The sequence below is a fragment of the Plectropomus leopardus genome, chromosome 21, assembly GCF_026936395.1.
Source record: "Plectropomus leopardus strain MGB_pleo_1.0 chromosome 21, ASM2693639v1, whole genome shotgun sequence".
Classification (NCBI taxonomy): Eukaryota; Metazoa; Chordata; class Actinopteri; order Perciformes; family Serranidae; genus Plectropomus; species Plectropomus leopardus.
Genome location: NC_142196.1, coordinates 19,613,943 through 19,631,585, shown reverse-complemented (window position 1 = coordinate 19,631,585; position 17,643 = coordinate 19,613,943). Strand labels below are relative to the sequence as shown.

The window sequence follows — 17,643 nt, the reverse complement described above, 5'->3', positions numbered from 1 at the left end:
TTGTTCTAATCATCAAAATAAAAAAAAAAAAAAAGAAAGCATTTGTATGTGACTACCTGTCCGTTAACAACGTGTATGAAGATTGTGTCCTTATTCTTCAGTTTCTGCTCCAGATCCATGAAAGTGAGCTTGTTGGTGCTGACTTTGAAATTGTCGTCGGTGAAAAGCACCCCTGAAATTCGACTGTAACACTCTGGAATCTCCTTTGCTCCTTTGCTGGGCGTACACCAGTCAAACCTGTAAAAAACAGCCGGCAAAAAACACAAGAGGATCAACATACTATGCTAATTCTTAAATAAATCAAGTCACAGTTGCTGAGACTTAGATGATAAAATACACACACAAAACATACAGCTGAATGTCAATATTTGATTGGCCTGGCTTAGCAAAGACACTGACAGCAGGGTAAACAATTTACCCCGCTCTGCCCAAAGCAAAACCTGAAAGTCTACTGCCACACTAGCAGCTCTGTGAGACTGTACTTTTGCACATCAGTGCCTTGAGCCAAATGCTGATTTCAGCATGCTAACATGCTCATAATGCAAATGCTACGCTGTTTAAGCAGGACTTAGTTTGCCATCTTACTGACGTTCAGCGTGTTAGCATTACCTAAATAGCAGTTCAGACAAAGTATAGCTCATGGGATGAGGTGAGCTGAGGTGACTTTGTACCCGTAGGTAGATTTGTTTTGCAAATTAACAGAGATAGCATCCATGTTGGTTTACATCATCAAACAAGAGAATCACTGACAGAGGACACATGCAAAAGAGACACGGCAAACACCGGGTACTCCGGGAAGCCACTAAAGCAATCAAATATGGCCTAAAAGGCAGATAAATAGTGCTATAAATAAATATAAAAAAATGTTCTAAGTTAAAGGCATTGCTGAGATTTTTTGAGTGTTATATGGGGCACTAATCTAAAACAGTATATTACAAACAGTAGATGTTGGTGATGTGTGTTTTTGTTGTTTGTTTGCTTGCTCATGTTAAAGTGGAAAAAATGATGCAACAAAATATTTAAAAAGTACTTACTCAGCGACAGTTGTGTACGGTATGAGCCGCCCATTCCAGAAACACTGAAATATCGGCCTTTTCTCTCTCGCCTGCTGCACGTCTCCAGACTCATTATTTTCGTTATCATCAGAAGAGGCTGAAAAACAAAGAACAAAAATCAAATCAACACTTTGAATCCAAAGCTGTTATATCTCATAAAGTATATTCTGTATTTTAGAGTGACAATACCTTGCTCGGCATAGGGGTCCTGAGGATAAGTCTCCCTGTCATAGAGGAAAGGATGATAGCGAATGACTCCGTCGATCATGCCACCGTTTTGTTCAGCCTTAAACTCAAAGGTGTCCACAGCAGAAGATATGTACAGAGTCTGCATGTCGTTGTCAACCTCCCGGAGATTAATCGTACGGGGACATCTGGGAGGTTTTTCGCGCAGAGAGATCTGATAAAAAAAAAAAAAGTCATATGGTGACATCAGCTGAGACAGACTGTGTTTAAATAAAAGCAGAAGTCACCCTTGTGTGCCATTAAAGCAGCAGCCTCACCAGTATGTCAATTGTAGGGAGATGATCTGAGTTTGTAGAGCTGTTTCTCAAGTCGTTTCCATTGACTCCATGAATATAATAGTGATATATGTGGCTGAAATGTGGATAAAACAGGTCTTTTTTCAACTTTGCACCTCTTAGGACTTTTGAGTACATATCACATGGTGTGGGTGAATGAACTCACGCTAGCTGTCTGGTCCACACTTCAAACTCCCTTCTCAGAAAGATGAAATGCTCCGGAAAGACTCCTGAAATGACCACGGCTGTGAAGCTTTCCTTTCCACGTTCCTCGGCAATAAGGGTGTGAAGAAAGCGCTCATCGGCTTTATTCACATGTGAGGAGTCACCGGGCTGCAAGAGGAGGACGACAAGTCGCACAGAGGACAGACAGACGAGGGAGGAGATGCTGACACGGAGGCTTCAAACTGCGAAACATGATCGCCTTGTTTTTCAGAGCACTTACCTTCCTGTGTCTAATGTTCGTGCTGTAAATCTCCTCTTTGTTCTGCTCTTTTCTCTTAAACTCCGCTTTTGACAGAACCAGCTCATGAACATCTGGGGAGCCGACTGGTTTAGTGATCATCTAACAAACAGAGGGAACCAGTCTGTGGTTATTTTCTGACTATTTGAATGAAGTAATTCTGGCGACACCGATGCAAAGGGGTCCAGCAAAAGTAACAAAAACTTAAAAGTCGCACATGTTCCAGCACGAACATGAGTCAAATAAAAGTAATCTGTCACCTTATCTTGAAAAAAACAAACTGTTGTAATCAGAGTATTTAGGACGGTGTAAAGCCTGAGGGTTTCGCTCAAAGGGATTAATGTTACATATGTTTACCTCATTTTTGAAAACACTGGCCACTTTTAATACGAACAGTCGACACTGTATCACTATTACATAAAGAAAAAGCTTAACAGGACCCCTTAAACTGTTTTTACAGAAAACATACCCTGACTGAGTCTCCAATATAGAAAATGGCTTGTTTTCCTCCGACGCCAAAGTAGGATATATCACTGTTGAGACTACGCGGGACAGGATCAGGCCGGACATAATCCTCTTGCTCACTGTAGCGAAGAAAAAAGGAAAAATAAACAAATAAAAAAATTAACTTGATGCACTTAAACCTAAAAGATACAACACTGAAAGCCACATTTGACAGCTATAGTTTATTTGATGACAGAAAGTAAACAAACCTTCCAAATGATCCGTTTTCTCTGATAAACTTCGAGAGTCTGTACACTGCCCAGTTTTTGAGTTGTTTAGAAGTCATCCCGCACCCGTTATCTAAAACAATCACTGCGGGTTTCCCAACGTTTTCATCGAACACCTGAAAAACAGAACGTCAGTCGCTATCACAGATTTAGATGTGACACGTTACTACTGTGATTTGCAAGATCTGACGGTGAATTGCTGGCTATGAAATCATATACGACTGCAGAACCAACCATCTGTATCTCTATTGTCCTCGCTCCTGTGTTTTTAGCCGTGGCTGAGAGGGCGTTGTCGATCAGCTCAGCAAGTGCGTACGCTGGAAAAAATAACAAAAAAGCAGCAAGTTCTGAGTGATGGCACGCAGCTTAAAGACTCTGTCCATCTCAAATGTTCTACTTTGATTATTTGAGCACTTACGTAATGGTTTCTCGCCCTGACTTGAGTAGTACTCTTCCATGCCGCTCCGAATCAATGTATCATAATGAGGTTCAAATGTGATTCGCTCCTCCATTGCCGCTGACTGAGCTTGGGCCTTCCCTTGAAACAAGTTGAGGGTGCTGCCATCCTGAAGCTCCTCTACAATAAAAAATAGATTACTTTCATTGGCTGGTGTAAAAATATTTAAATACCTATTTATAACATGACCAGAGAGACAAATATCTATTTAAGTAACAGTAAGACAATTCAATACAAAGTCAGAAAAAAACGTTTGTTGCATGTGATGATAGCTACAGTAAAAAATTACAGCAGTTTAAAATATATTTGCTCAATTTTCCCATCTTTAATTTACAGCAGCATGTTGTTACGTTGTGAATCGACAAGGACTCACCAAATCGGTCAAAATCCAGGACGGTTCTGTCCGTCGTGACCAACACAAATGTTTCATGTGCATGGATTCTAAATACCTGAAATGAAATGTCAAAAGTGTCCATTGTTAGCTTTTTATGTCCGTTTTTTTTAGAGTTGAAACAATCTTGATTAGTTGAAAACAGAAAATTAAGTGGAAACTGTTTTTCAGTCACTCTCAGCTTCTCCGATGTGGAGATTTGCTGCTTTTTATCATTGTATGTACATTTTCTTTTTGATTTTATTTTATGAAGCACAGTAAGCATTCTTCACTGTTTTATGACATTTATAGACAAATCAACTCATCCATCAATCTAAAAAAAGGGACGCACAATCTTGAATTTTTGCCAATATCCAATGTGCCTATATATAACAACTCACTTTAAATGCTGATATTATGGTGCATTCCTAATTTTTTAAAAATCTTTTATTTAGCCAGTCTCATTGAGATTGAAATCTTTTTTTTTTATGGGATTCAGCAAGACAGCAGCAAGAGAATTTCACATAAAAGAGCAAACAGACCAAAAACCCAACAAAAAGTTTGTTTTTTAAAAAAAAAAAGCATAACATTTTCCAGAAACAACAGTCTTAAAACAAACTGCTGAAATTAGCAGCATCCCTGAACCTCAGATTAGTAGAGAATTAAATAATTCCTATTTACATGCACAAACTTTTTTGGCAGATTTTTTTGGTCAAATCTTAACACTGTCAGAAAAGTATGGACATTGATGTCCGAGAATCTCATCAAAGATCTCACCCAAGTGCCCCTCTGCCATTTTAAAAGCACGAATTAAAGACATTTAACTACAAATTTTAGCAGGCAGTGCCTTCATATGTGCATTCAGGTGGCTTCCAGATGTGCAGTGCAAACCATGAAGTCTGCTGTCACCCTCACTCGTGTCACTGAAGGCCAAATGTCGAGAGACAGTGGCAGATTTTTTACCACGATACCACGCAACCTCGACACAACAGCACACGGAACAAAATGCTTCTCAACAAGATTTCCTTTAAATTAAAGATAACCACGATGTTTTGATTCTAAATGTCGTGCCATCTCTGCAGGGAGCGTTGTGTTGTGCAACAACAACCTGCATAACATGTACTCTCTCAGGAGAGCTATGATGCCCCTGAGCATTGGCACAGTGGCTGAAGTCAGCCTTAAAAATGTTTTTCTCACGTGCTAAGACTTGCTAATTTAACTGGGATACACTTGATCTTCATCACCACTTTCTTTAGCACAGCGAAAGACTTCTTTTGCAAATGCGTTGACACCTTTTCACTGGTTTCACACTTTTTTTTGAAAGGGTTAGTGCTGATCTTGTAGAGAGACCCCGAACTCTTATGGCTAAACTGTGTTAAACAAAACGGAAACATTTGTTCCCAACTGATAGAAATTACTTACATAATCGTGAATCTCTAAAATACACTTGTGGAAAAGATAAAACATGCAGCTGTGTGCTGCTGTTTGCAAGCACGGACCAAAGAGGAAAAAAGCACATAGTTAGTCTGAGATTGAAAAGTCTGACAACAAGACTAGGTCAAAACTGATATGGCTGTTACTTTCCAACAAAAGAAAAAAAGACAGAAAACACAAAAAATGGTTTAGTACAATACTGTAACAACGGTGAGTATTTCTGAGTTTGGGTGACATTTTCATTTTTTCTTTTGCAAATGAAGAAAGCTGCACCATAATGAATGTCTGAATTTGTCTAGTCTCTCAGCTTACTGTAGGTGAACTGAATAAAAATATAAATCACTGAATAAAAATCAAAAAAACATTCTTGGAAAACTGTGTACAGTAATAAAAACGGCACAAGCATAAAGCATTTAAGGTTGAACTGGCTCATATTGATAGCTGTATTTCGTTTTCTGTTGTCCATTTCATAATGACTGATTGAAGGAATATGCTAATTTGTAGGGGTCGACCAATATTATTTTAGCAGGGCTGACATAATACTGATTATTAATAGTTAATGAAACCGCTAACTGATATTTGGAACCAATATGCATTTAAAACTAAAATGAAAATCAATATTTAGAAATTGCAATATGACAAACTCTGACAAAACAATTTGTTTAAATGCCTTTATCAAATGTTTAATCAAAACTGAAACGTTCAACATCATATACAGCAAGTTCCTAGCAACTTTTTTATGGAAAGTCAAGTGAAAAATTAAATAAAAATAGCTTCCTGGGGTTTAACAAGGTAAAAGTTCCTCCCATGCTGACACTTTCTTTGCACTTTTTAAGTAATACATTTTATTGATGATCATTAAAATAAAATGCAGATACAGATAATCAGCAATAATGCCAAATATCGGCCCCAGAAATCGGCCAGGCCAGTTGTCAACCCCTACTCATTTAACCGCAAGTTGTGTTGACTGATGGAAATATTTGCTTTTGTTGCATGTGTTTAACATTTTATGAGTGTGAGAGCATTTAACAAAAAATTAAAGAAAACAAAATAAAATGCATTTCAGCAAGAGACTTTCAGTAAAGCTCTGTGTGTGAACTGATTTTTAAAAAAGTAACTGAAAAACTAAAGACTGAAATATGTCACACCACAGCCACCCCGCTGTTATGATAAATAACGCACAGTCCCTAACTTTAACCCCGTTACACCTGGACTGTCATCACTGCTGTCGTGCTGCGTTCAGACGCCTTTTACACCTAATAAAACCTCTGAAACAAAACAAAAAAAGGTTTCTTTACAAAAAACGCATTGAGTAACTTGGCATAAAGTGTCTTACAAAAACTGTAAGAAATTATGAAAACATGAGAAGAAAATGACCTGAAAATCTGTTTTTTTACGTTTACATATTAGATATACCAAAACGTTTTGACCACTCTCGTAGACAAATTGTTAACCTCAAACCACAGTAAAAGTTGGCAAACATTAGTCGTTACCTGGCGCAGAAGTTGCAGAAAGCCATTGAAGTCCAGACCTCTGGTTTCCAGTATAAATTCAGTCTGCTGCTGGTTTTTACCGCGACAGTCGTTAACAGAAATCTTTCTGCTGACTTTTTCTTCCTTCGAGCAGGCTTCAGCGGCACGCTCAACTCTCCTGTTAAACATTTTTACTTAATTAGACAGCTAAATGACATGCATGTTAAAATTTGCAGTCGTCTTTTATTCGTGTGTCACTCGTGGAAGAAGAAGAGGAAGAAGTTGCTGCCTCCTCAGGCGTTTGTCTGTGCTAAGGAAGCTCGTGAGGGCCATCTGCTAAACAGCAACACACGGGTTACGACGCTGAAGTAAGTTTCCCATTCGTCGTTTTTGCTTTAGCAGTTAAGGGGAGAGTTGAGGGAAAGAAACTACGCTGGGAAAGCATGTTTGACATTTAAAATAAAAATAGGGCGCTGTCTGACACCCACTTTCACATTTGTAAAACCTTTATTTTATTAGTGCAAACACTAAAAAGGAAGATTTTATTCTTTTTTTCACACGTGGACCACATTAGACCAGGTCTCTGGAAAAATTGACCCCACTATAGGTCAGATCTGGACCACATGATCCCATAGAGGCTAAATATTATTAAAAAAATAGTTTCAGTTTTGTGAAACCTCTACTCTATTTTTCTGTTTGTACATTTTTTTCTTCTGCCTACTCTACCCCTTACTGACTTCAAACTTCAACTTGATTTTAAACAATTTTAAATAATATTTTTATTTTTGCATCTTCTGTTTGAACTTTTGCTATTTTTAATCATTTTTTAAAAATGTAAATCATTTAGGTATTAATTTAACACTTTGCATTTTGAACTGACTTGCTGTATAAAATGTGCTATACAAATAAGTCTGCCTTGCATTGCCTAGTTGTGAAAATGCAATTTCATTCCTTTTTCTTTCTTTTTTTTTCTTCAAATTCAAACCAGATTAGACCAGGTCCAGGTCAAACCCATGATACAAACCTTGACCAGATTATACTAGAGAGGCTGATTTAAAATATAATTTCAGATTTGTGAAAACTTTAGTTTATTTGTGAAAAACGCAGTGAAATTGACTTTTCTTTTTTACTGATTCATTTATTTTGCAATTTCACAAATACAATAAATGTAAACAAGACTGAAATTGTGTTTTATCCAGTCTTTAGCCTCTCTGGTGTTATCTCATAAATAAATATAAATATATATGTATAAATATAGTGGTTTTTGACAGACACTTGGTGTAATGTGGTCCACAGCTGAAATAAGCTGTTAAAAGTTCCTTTTTTTTGCGTTTTCACAAATAAAACACATGTCTTACAAATGTGAAAATGGGTTCCAGACAGCGTTGACACTTAACATGCTTTCACAGGTGTAAGAGGTGCAAAAAGCCAAAGATTAGTCCCTTGTGTCTTTTTCCTTAACTCTCCCCTTAACCGCTGAATCGGCAGCGACGAATCGAAAGCGAACTTCAGCGTCGTCCCCGTTCGGTATCATTTCCCGGTAAATGCAATAGTTTCGACCACAGACTGCTGACGGAGTTATTGGGCGGGACATGGTTGCTGTACCGGAGCGACAGCCAGCCAGATTGCACATCTAATGTTTGTTAGTTATAACCAACCGGTTTAACAATGTCCGTGGTGGTTGTGAACACGCGGGGCTGGGTTTTAGATGCACGCGCACTAATCGATCAGGGGTATTCGCGTTGCATCAGACTGAGAGATGATAATCAGAAATTACACGTAAAGTGTCTTTTCAAAAGGCATTGTTTTCAGATTTTAAAGAGCCATTACAGTGAGAGTGCTGCTGTGGATGGAGGAAACGCCGATGTGTTGCAGAAAGCAGACAAACCATCAAAGGTAAATAAAGAGCTTTAAAAATGACTTCACAGCGACAACTGGTGGTCCTGTGTCTGTATGCATCCAACCAAAGTCACTCCTGTCTGTGTAATTACATGTGCACTACACATATTTAATGCAAGTTTTGAATCTTTAAGCAAAAACTGAGGGTACACTTAGCTAAAACTAATGCAGTCTTGAAGATCTTCATTTTATGTTATTTTGTAAACACCTCTCAGCATAACACAATGTACTTCAGAGGATAGAAAATGCAACCTAAACCTTTATAAAAAATATATTTTCACGTAGAAGTGAACATTATAAACTCAATAAAGGTAGAATTAATCTCAGGACTTTTCTGTTAAGACTGCATGTATAAACTGGCAACTGGAGTGTATAGTACCTACCTATTATTATTAAGTACCTGTAAAATTACAAAAATAAAGAAGCCACAGACCTTTTTTTGCACAAATTTGTTATTATTAATTGTATTATTTTTGGGTTTTTGTACATTTTTTTGATAAAAACTCTAGCAATGTATGAAAATTGTCAATGAGTTAGACATAACATTTTCTCATGTAAGGTGTGTTTACAGATTGTTGCACATAAAATCACAGTCAGTTTAATTTCATTATATTTATAAGGACAACACACATCAATCAGCATTTCTGTAAATCAATCCAAAACCCAAAGACATTCATAGTATTGCCACATATGACAAACAAAATCATCAAATTCTTAAATCTTACAAGCTGCAGCCAGAAGATTTTATCGTCCAATGTTAATTTGACTTTCAGAAAAGAAAACGAAAACACGTCGAACTCAACCAGGGGGAAATCGATTCACAGGCCTTCCATGAGAAGGTAGGTGGAATCTCACTCTCTATCTTAAAAGGTGCAGTGCGTAGGATTTAGTGGGATATATTGGCAGAAATGGATTATATTATAATGATTATATTTTCCTCAGTGTGCAATCACCTCCAAATAAGAATCAATGTGTTTTCGTTACCTTAGAATGAGCCATATTTACATATGAAGCGGGTCCTTGACTGTGGAGATCACCATGTTGCACCGCTGTTTCTACAGTAGCCCAGAACTGACAAATCAAACCATTTGTATTTTCATGTTAGCACCATATTTAGAAATCCCTCCATGATGAGCAGTGTCGAAAAAATCTGTTTTTAATGTGATACTGCTTTATTCAGTGTTTTTACTGGTATAGATTACCTGATCTGTTTGTTTTATAGAGGAAGAGACCTTTGGCTCCCAGTTATAACATCCCAACCAATGTGCACTGAAGGAATTCAAACTGGGAGAAGTTTCAACTGGTTGCATTCTGAAATTCTCACCACTAAATGCCTCAAAATCCTCCTGAATCTTACACACTGCTCCTGTAAGTCTGTATGTGTCGTTGGTTCCCTGCAGAGATTGTATTAACTGAAATGTGTGTCACAAATACAACAATATGCTGTTGGGTAATCTGTAATAATATACTAGAATCAATCTGTTAGTTATATTTTGATCTATAATATTATAATTCTGCAAAATAACTTGTAACTTAAGCTTTAAAGGTAACAATATTTGCCTCTGAAATGTGGTGGAGTAGAGCTATAAAGTAGCATAAAATGGAAATACTCAAGTAAAGAACCTGATAATTGTGCAGTACTTGAAGTACAGTACTTGAGTAAAGGTACTTGCTCTATGTGCTGCTCTATGTTTTATGTCATGCATTTCAGATACAGTCTCTGTCAGCACATATCTGAGATCATAAAAATGTCTAAAAAAAAATGTCTAATAATATAATTTGCGCTGATGCAGATCAGGTCTGTCGTCCTGGAGGGAACCAAGTCTTTGCTGGATTCGGCCCGATCCCTCGGATATCTGACCGGAGCGACAGACTCAGTGCAGGAGCCTCTCCCCTCTCAGGAGTGCAGCCTGGCGGCTCTCTGTGAAATGGCTAAAGAGCTTCCTCTAGTGGACGATGAGGAGCAGGAGTGGGTTCAGCCACTTGTTGCTGAAGACGGCTGTACCTCACATGTGGACTTGTTCTCTCGGGTTACAGAGAACAGGGCGGACTGGGCTGCAGTGGTCACACTGATGGGAGAAGAATATGTAATACCACCACACACAGCCTTTCTGCTGTCTGATTTCACAAGAACACAGCCCCTCGTCCACTGTGAGTACAATGTTGGAAACCAAAAAAGTGTGTAAATGCTGGTTAGGCCATCTGGAGCGGATTTGACAAAATGCCTTACAATTATTGTCACTGCGTGATTGTGATAACTTATTTTCAATGAAGACAAAAGAACGCAGTAAAATCCTTGCAACATAAATTAATATGTCATTGTAAATAAGTGACTCAGCCTGAAACTGTTTCCTAAAGCTGCTCGTTTCTCACACAGATGGAAGAAGGTTTGACCTGATAGTTTTGGATCCACCGTGGGAAAACAAGTCTGTGAAAAGGAGTCGCAGGTGATTTGGAAATCAAGCATTTTAGAAGCTGTAAAGTAGACAGGAAGATAAAATCAATTATTTTTATTATTGTTTGTCCCCAGCAGTGAAATTACATGTTACAACAGCACAAGAAACAGGTTAAAAATGAAATAAAATAAGACATTAATTTCAACAGTCACAGGATACATTATATACATTACAGTATCTTAAACCATGTAGCTCCCAACCTTTTGGGCTTATTGCCCTTTAAAATTAAGTAATGTCTACTTCAGACTTTATTTAATATATAAGTTATGCCCTTGTTGTTGACCTGAACCAAACACATTAATCTTGTCTTATTTGTAGAATTAATTTGAATTAGACAAAGTAAAAAAATAAATAAATAAAGAGATTCATCTTTCTGTCTAATCTTGTCAATCATCTTGTGATCCCTTAGATTTCTCTTGGTCAGCAGTAGACCAAAAATATTTAGTCTAACAGTTCAAAAATGAATTTATCAGTGCTGATATGAAGCAGTTTTGAGACCCTCTTAAAGGGACGTTCATCCCAAAGTCAAAAACATATTTTTCCTCTTACCTGTAGTGCTATTTATCAATTTAGATTAAATTTTTGGCAATTTGGCAATTTTTTGGCACTGGCACAAGCCGAGTGCCATCTAGTTCCATTATATTTGAGAGATGGCCAAATCTTCAACACTGTAGATGTAAAGATAACACAACAGGTAAGAGGAAAATGCATTGATTTTGGGGTTAACTGTCCCTTTAAGAACCAAACTAAAATTGAGTGGTCGCATTTATACATCATGACTTTTTAAATCTGTTTCCTCCATGAAGGTACAGTTCTTTGCCCTCATCCCAACTCAAACGGCTCTCTATGCCGCAGCTGGCCTCCCCGAACTGTTTAGTGGTCACCTGGGTCACAAACCGGCCGAGCCACCTACGCTTCGTCCGTGATGAGCTGTATCCTCACTGGGGAGTGGAAGTTTTGGCCGAATGGTTCTGGGTCAAGGTGCAGAAACTTCAGCTGTCGATCATTAAAATGTGACCATTAGGTTTTGGTGTGATTCCAGATGTTTCAAGGCCTTGCTCTTTTTTTCAGGTGACCACATCTGGACAGTTTGTGTTTCCTCTGGATTCACATCATAAGAAGCCTTATGAAGTGCTGGTGCTGGGTCGATATCGCTCCTCTGCTGATAACTCCAAAAGGTGTGAAAAGTTTGATTTTTGTGTGTGTGTTTGTGTGTGTGTGTGTGCAGCATACCAGTCTAATTAAAAACACACTGTAAGAAATGTTCCTGTAAATAAACACATAAAAGCAACATAAAAACAGTAAAAATGCAAACTTAACACCTTAACTGCTGAACATTGGGGTCATTACAGTGTGACTATTTTAATATTATTAACGCTATAATGATTAAATGCAATATATTTGTTTAAAACCACTTTCAGCTCTGCAGAGACGTCAGAGGTTCCTGTGGAGGATCAGCGTTTGATTGTCAGCGTCCCGTCAGCTCTTCACTCCCAGAAGCCCTCACTCTCGGGTAAATTTGTTCATCATTTTTCTGAATGTTTGGTATATTTAAAAAGTACAGTACTGTCGTGTTTTACTGTGCCACCAGAGGGCAATGCTGCAGCATCAGAGATGTTATCTTGCTGGACAGCTTTGCTGATAATTTTACTACAGTGTGCTATAACACCCACAAAAGCAAAGTCTGAGTCAATTAGTTATGTTTGCATGACTGAAACTCAAAAAATTTGATTTTATCTCATGTAAGAAGATGAAAAAAAGTTAATAAAACTAAAATGGTGACTACAATATGTTGTTATATGAGAAACCGACACACTAAAATCATAACATTTTGATTTTTGACGCTAAATAAGCAAGAATTTCAAACTCTTTCAATGTAGAACTTGCTTTTCCACCACAGAAAGTGAGCATTTTCTCTTGATAATTATGTTCGAGGAGAGAAAACTGTTCTAACACAACATAATAACAGATGGACTTGAATCCTGAACCCATGACAGGTTTGATTTGTCAGAGAAGGGGACCTCTTCTGCTCCGATTTAATCAAATTTGCCCCATCTGCACTGGTTGTGGTGGTGTGGAAAGACTTGACTCCAACATGGCTTTCACGACTAAGAATCGATGTAAAACCTTGATAATGAATATGCAGGCGCTGTGAAAAAGAGCCTTGACGTCATGTCCTTCCCTCTCAGGGGAACGCGATTTATTGTGCAGTATGGAGAGCAAAAACACAGCCAGTGTTTGCCGGCACCTTTTCATGAGCACAGAAAATCCTTGTTGAAGTGGCTGGATATTGTTAAAATACACAGATGCTAATCATAATGATGCAGTTGTCGAGCTGTGATACTATAGTGGTTACATATATGCAGACTGCGTTCCAGGCCGAGCCTCTCAGCATGTTTAATCACAACTGCTTTCTTTATTCCAGTCGCTTTATTTGCTGCTGCTGAGGTTTTTCCACAGCTTGTAATTCAGCCTTTTATTTTGACTTAGCACAACTAATTAAAGACAAAAATGGAGAGAAATGTTGTTTTTTTTTGCTTTGCATTGTAGTCCCTTGAAACCTGAGCAAATTGGCTTAATCTCTTTCAAACTCTTTCAAACTTCACAAGAAATTACACCACATTAGCAGGAATTAGTTAAAAAAAAAAAGAAATGAACAAGAAAATTACATGAAAATGATCACACACAAAATTTGAAAATGGTAAAAAATTAGAAAAATAAATAAATGAATTAATAATTAAAACAAGAAAATGCCTTTAAAAAAGAATAGTTTTCTCTCTGTCTCTCTCCTTTTTTTTTTTTTTTTACAAAATTTCACATAATTTTCTTGTAAGCGTTTCCTAATTTCTTGCTATTTGCAGAACATCTCTTGCACCTTGCCTTTGTAGCCATGTTTTCAAAAGAAATCAAACCAATTTGCTGATGTTTCAAAGGTTTAAACGCTTTTGAAAGGCATCCAAACGTAAGACAAGCAACTGATGTTGATCCAGGTTTCAAAAGGTTAAACAAACGTGGACTACTAAATGGCCAGAATGAGTGGTGTGGTGTTGCGTCTGTTTCAGCACGAGCTAATATACTCCCTTTTTGTTTTCCTGCAAGACATGATAAAGCTGTGTCAGTAGTGGGTGTGGCTCAAATCTGTGAGTATAATAATAGTAAATTGCAGTGTGTGATGAAATATTAGAAAGGGCTTGACCCAACTCTTGCAGATCTGCCAATAAAAGCGTATTTATTTAACGATTTGACTTGACAATTTAACACCTCAGGCCTTGGAGGACTGTTCTTTTGTTCACTCCTGCCGTAGATTATGCAACTGTTAGAAATTTCAAATAAGTCCCGTTACCCTGCTGCTTTTTCTTTTAAGAGGTGAGAAAGCTCTGTTGGTAGTGGGTGTGGCTCAAATCTATCAGTATAATAATTGTAAATTGCAGCATAAACGCAGAACAGTTTAATTACTGAACTATTTGACATGATATTTTAAAACCTCAGGCCTTGAGGGATTTTTCTTTTGTTCATTCGTGCAATATATAATGCAACTGCTAGAAATTTCAAGTGTGTCCCGAGACCTTTGGCAGTAATCAACCTGAGCTTTCATCTCCAGCTATCATTCCTGCTGCACTTTGTCGAGCATGTCAGGTCCGCTAGAGCCAGTGGGCAGCCTTGACAGTGTGAAGCCACAATTCTCGAGCCTGCAGCGTTCGAGAAACCCTGACCCACTTCTCCTCCTCTCTCAGATGGGGCTCCTATCGCTGACATTTTTGGTTGCCATGGAGAGATAAGGGACACCATTAGGGATACAACACATCCTTTGCCAGATGGTCAAGCTGCAGGAAAAAAAAGTGTTTGCACTTCTCCAAATGACAAGACGTGCGGTCTTTATTAATTAGGGACCCCCTGCAACTACAGAAATTGTGAAAAATTAAGTCCCTCCCTAACTCTGTATTATAATAAGCTTTTAAATCCTAGTATTTGTGCCACACTGCCAATTGTGAGGGTTTCATTGCTGTTGATTGGGGAATGGATCTGACAGTGATCTGTGCACCAGTAAGTTTCATTGGCAGCTACAATAAATAGCATTTTTTGTCAGCTATCCCACTTTTTTTTTAAATCAAGAGGTCTTCTTACTCAGAGCTGTATATAGGGATACTACTAAGGACCTCTTTATGCCTTCATTGCATTTTTAAATGGAACCAAATGACGGCCTCATCAACTTGCTCCAGTATGTGATTTTAAATAGCATGCCGGCACCGCTGAATCACAAGGTGTGTGGCAGGTGATGTTCACTAACAGCTGCTTTTTAAATTTCCCGCGTTGTGGTTGCCAACATAATCAAAATGTCACACCTCCCCATCGATGGTCACGTCTTTTCGGCCTCATGTTTTACACAGACCTTGTTTTGGCGCGTTTACTAAGTCAGTTCCCAGGTCAGAGTTAAAAACACCCGTTTTTCTCTTTGATATACAGAATGGCAAGGCTGCTTAACGGTTTGATATTCCTGCCTCAAACAGGAAGTGTAAATGCCTCTACACTGTTACCTCCCATGGCAACTTACAACAAAAACTCTTTCCCCACATTTTGTGATCGTACCTTATGTACGGAACGACAAGCATAACAGCGCGATACTCCTGTCTTGAACAGGCAGTGTAAAAGGGGCTAGGGAAACCTTGGAACTTGTTACTGTTCAGTAATTGAACTAATGGAGCCGCCCTGTAATACATAATTAATTTGCCCTTATTTTATTAACCCTGGATCAATCACAGGGAGAAAATGAGGAGGCAGAATATCTAAGCGTGAATATGTTACTTGTCCGGAGATAGTTAAGTAACACCTTCCTCTGTCTCTCCAGCTAAAAGTTTCATACATTGTCCCATCTTGGAGTTAAGATGATAATTAGACCTTTTATTCTCTGTTCAACTTTGAGAGCTGAGTCACCGGTTGAGGTTGAATTAGTCTGAGAGCTGCGTGTTTGGCCTTTCCTCTCTGTGACTCTGTCTCTCTGACGTGCAGAGGAAGAGAAAACGGGGAGGCAGGACACCACATTGTGCAGATTGGATCAGTTTGGGGATCAGGCTTTTGAGCTCATTAACTCCCTGAGTGTTGGCTGAGGCGAGTATCAGGGCGGTTTGAGCATGCACAAGAGCAGACAGAGTAGCACCGGGGCAGAGGAAGTGAAACGTATCTGTCAGGTGTGCCTCTCCTGGAATATCATCTCTTATAGACTCAAGGTCACTGGCTGCCTCCACACTGAAAAATCTGTGCTGTGGTGTGAAGGAGCTGGGCAGCTGCCAGTGCTGGCCGATGACAGAGAAACAAGGAAAGTGCCCCCATAAGAAATGGATGCAGTGCAGTGTGCAGTCCCCAGGGCCACAGCGTTCACTCTGTGTAGATTCATCTGGAGTAAATAAATGAATTGCTAATGTGTTTTCCCGATTTTGGAATACAGTATGTAGGCTACCACTAAATATATCAACTGAATCGTTAAGTTCCTTCGAGCACTTTAATGAGCCCAGTGGCTAACCAGCATAGCCCGCTTTCCGTCAGATCATCCGCTGATGTATGAACACAGAAATGCTGTTTGCAAAAGGGAAAGAAGCCAATCGGCAGTGCAGATGGGGCCCAGAAAGACTTTTTATTGAAATAATTTTGAGTTATTTGGATGTTTTTTTCTTGTTTAGTTTTTTTAAGTTTAAGTTTTTAGATATTTTTTTTAGTTCTATATAATTTTGAGGGTTTTTTTCCCTTTTTTTATACTTTTGAGGTTTGGGTGTTTTTTTTTTCAAATACATTTTGGTTTCTTCTTTTTCTTGTTTGTTTTTTGAAGATTTTTCTGTTGGTACTTTTAATTTTCATACTTCAGGTACATTTTCAGGTACATCATAATATAAAATATTTTTTTCCCCATTCAAGTTAGTGCTAAACTGGAAGTTTGCCATACTGCTCAGGCACACTTGGCCTGATTTTTTGGGTCCCTCTAGGTGAAATATAATGTTTCCATGTGTTGTTTGTAGTCTGCAGGTGACAGGACACACACAATGCACAGAAACTTGGAAGAGCAGGGGTGAATAAAGGTCCTATTTCTTCTCCAGAGTGGGTTAAACCAGCTGCAATCATTCACTTTCCTTATTTCTTTTTTTCTTCAGAGGTGTTGAAGCCCTACATCAAACCAGAAGCCAAGTGCTTGGAGCTATTTGCCCGAAATCTTCAACCTGGATGGACCAGCTGGGGCAATGAAGTGCTCAAATTTCAGCACATGAGCTATTTCACTTTGACGCCAGCAGATGACCGAGCAGACATCCCTAAAGACGAGGCTGCAGATGACCTCGCAGACAAACCCACCGTCACCGCAGCGTCGAGCTCACCTGCAGAGTCCTCTCCTCCCCGTCACTGTCCCACCGCTGCGGACTCATGACCAACCTTTGACAAGTGCCACATCACTATTTGTGTGTTTTCAATAAAGATTCAACACCAGAATACTTCTGCACCAGTTTCTTTTGATCTGTACATCTCATGCACCTTTGATTTGATTTGGGGGGGTCTAGGTACATTTTTAAATGAATCACAGGGCTTATGATGCATGTGGTGAGATGAAAGTGCATTTTTGTGTAGCTGTGTTTTTAACTCCCCAGTTAAATAAACACTCAAAATAAATTGGCTTTTGAGTAATCTTTGACACAATATGTGTCTTAAGGATGATCAAAGTATTTCTATTTTTATTCATTTTATGCTGTTTTGAACTGAAGTTCAAAATGTTTCCCTCTCCTAATCAAAGAAACTGCTATGCTTGT

General features: G+C 38.5%; 2 protein-coding genes across 3 annotated transcripts in view; one reads left to right on the top strand and one right to left on the bottom strand.

Annotated features, from left to right (window-relative positions):
• Positions 1 to 6,829, bottom strand: part of smchd1 (structural maintenance of chromosomes flexible hinge domain containing 1) — a 30,085-nt gene extending 23,256 nt beyond the window's left edge. The window contains exons 1-12 of the mRNA XM_088071954.1: positions 6,525 to 6,829; positions 3,601 to 3,676; positions 3,189 to 3,347; positions 3,005 to 3,087; positions 2,753 to 2,886; positions 2,509 to 2,623; positions 2,022 to 2,141; positions 1,743 to 1,909; positions 1,559 to 1,652; positions 1,245 to 1,455; positions 1,035 to 1,152; positions 57 to 237 (exon numbers count right to left, since the gene is read on the bottom strand). Of these exons, the coding sequence (XP_087928080.1) occupies positions 57 to 237; positions 1,035 to 1,152; positions 1,245 to 1,455; positions 1,559 to 1,652; positions 1,743 to 1,909; positions 2,022 to 2,141; positions 2,509 to 2,623; positions 2,753 to 2,886; positions 3,005 to 3,087; positions 3,189 to 3,347; positions 3,601 to 3,676; positions 6,525 to 6,692 (1,626 nt within the window). The 5' untranslated portion in view covers positions 6,693 to 6,829. The remainder of the gene's footprint in view (positions 1 to 56; positions 238 to 1,034; positions 1,153 to 1,244; positions 1,456 to 1,558; positions 1,653 to 1,742; positions 1,910 to 2,021; positions 2,142 to 2,508; positions 2,624 to 2,752; positions 2,887 to 3,004; positions 3,088 to 3,188; positions 3,348 to 3,600; positions 3,677 to 6,524) is intronic.
• A 1,217-nt stretch (positions 6,830 to 8,046) lies between these two features.
• On the top strand, positions 8,047 to 17,329 carry mettl4 (methyltransferase 4, N6-adenosine). 2 transcript variants are annotated; one of them, XM_088072242.1, is made up of 9 exons: positions 8,327 to 8,399; positions 9,176 to 9,241; positions 9,625 to 9,770; positions 10,196 to 10,553; positions 10,780 to 10,849; positions 11,665 to 11,839; positions 11,930 to 12,036; positions 12,280 to 12,371; positions 16,999 to 17,329. In XM_088072242.1, the coding sequence occupies exons 4-9, from the start codon at positions 10,331 to 10,333 to the stop codon at positions 17,265 to 17,267; spliced, it is 936 nt and encodes a 311-aa protein (XP_087928368.1). In that variant the 5' UTR covers positions 8,327 to 8,399; positions 9,176 to 9,241; positions 9,625 to 9,770; positions 10,196 to 10,330; the 3' UTR covers positions 17,268 to 17,329. The 2 variants fall into 2 exon arrangements, with proteins under 2 accessions (XP_042366538.2, XP_087928368.1); XM_042510604.2 differs by lacking the exon at positions 9,625 to 9,770 and having other exon boundaries at positions 8,047 to 8,399.
• The last annotated feature ends 314 nt before the right edge of the window (positions 17,330 to 17,643 follow it).

Coding starts and splice junctions, on each gene's coding strand:
- mettl4 (XM_042510604.2), top strand. CDS start 8,172: ATGTCCGTGGTGGTTGTGAACACGCGGGGCTGGGTTTTAGATGCACGC. Junction 8,400..9,175: donor AAGCAGACAAACCATCAAAG/GTAAATAAAGAG, acceptor TTTGACTTTCAG/AAAAGAAAACGAAAACACGT. Junction 12,037..12,279: donor TCTGCTGATAACTCCAAAAG/GTGTGAAAAGTT, acceptor AACCACTTTCAG/CTCTGCAGAGACGTCAGAGG.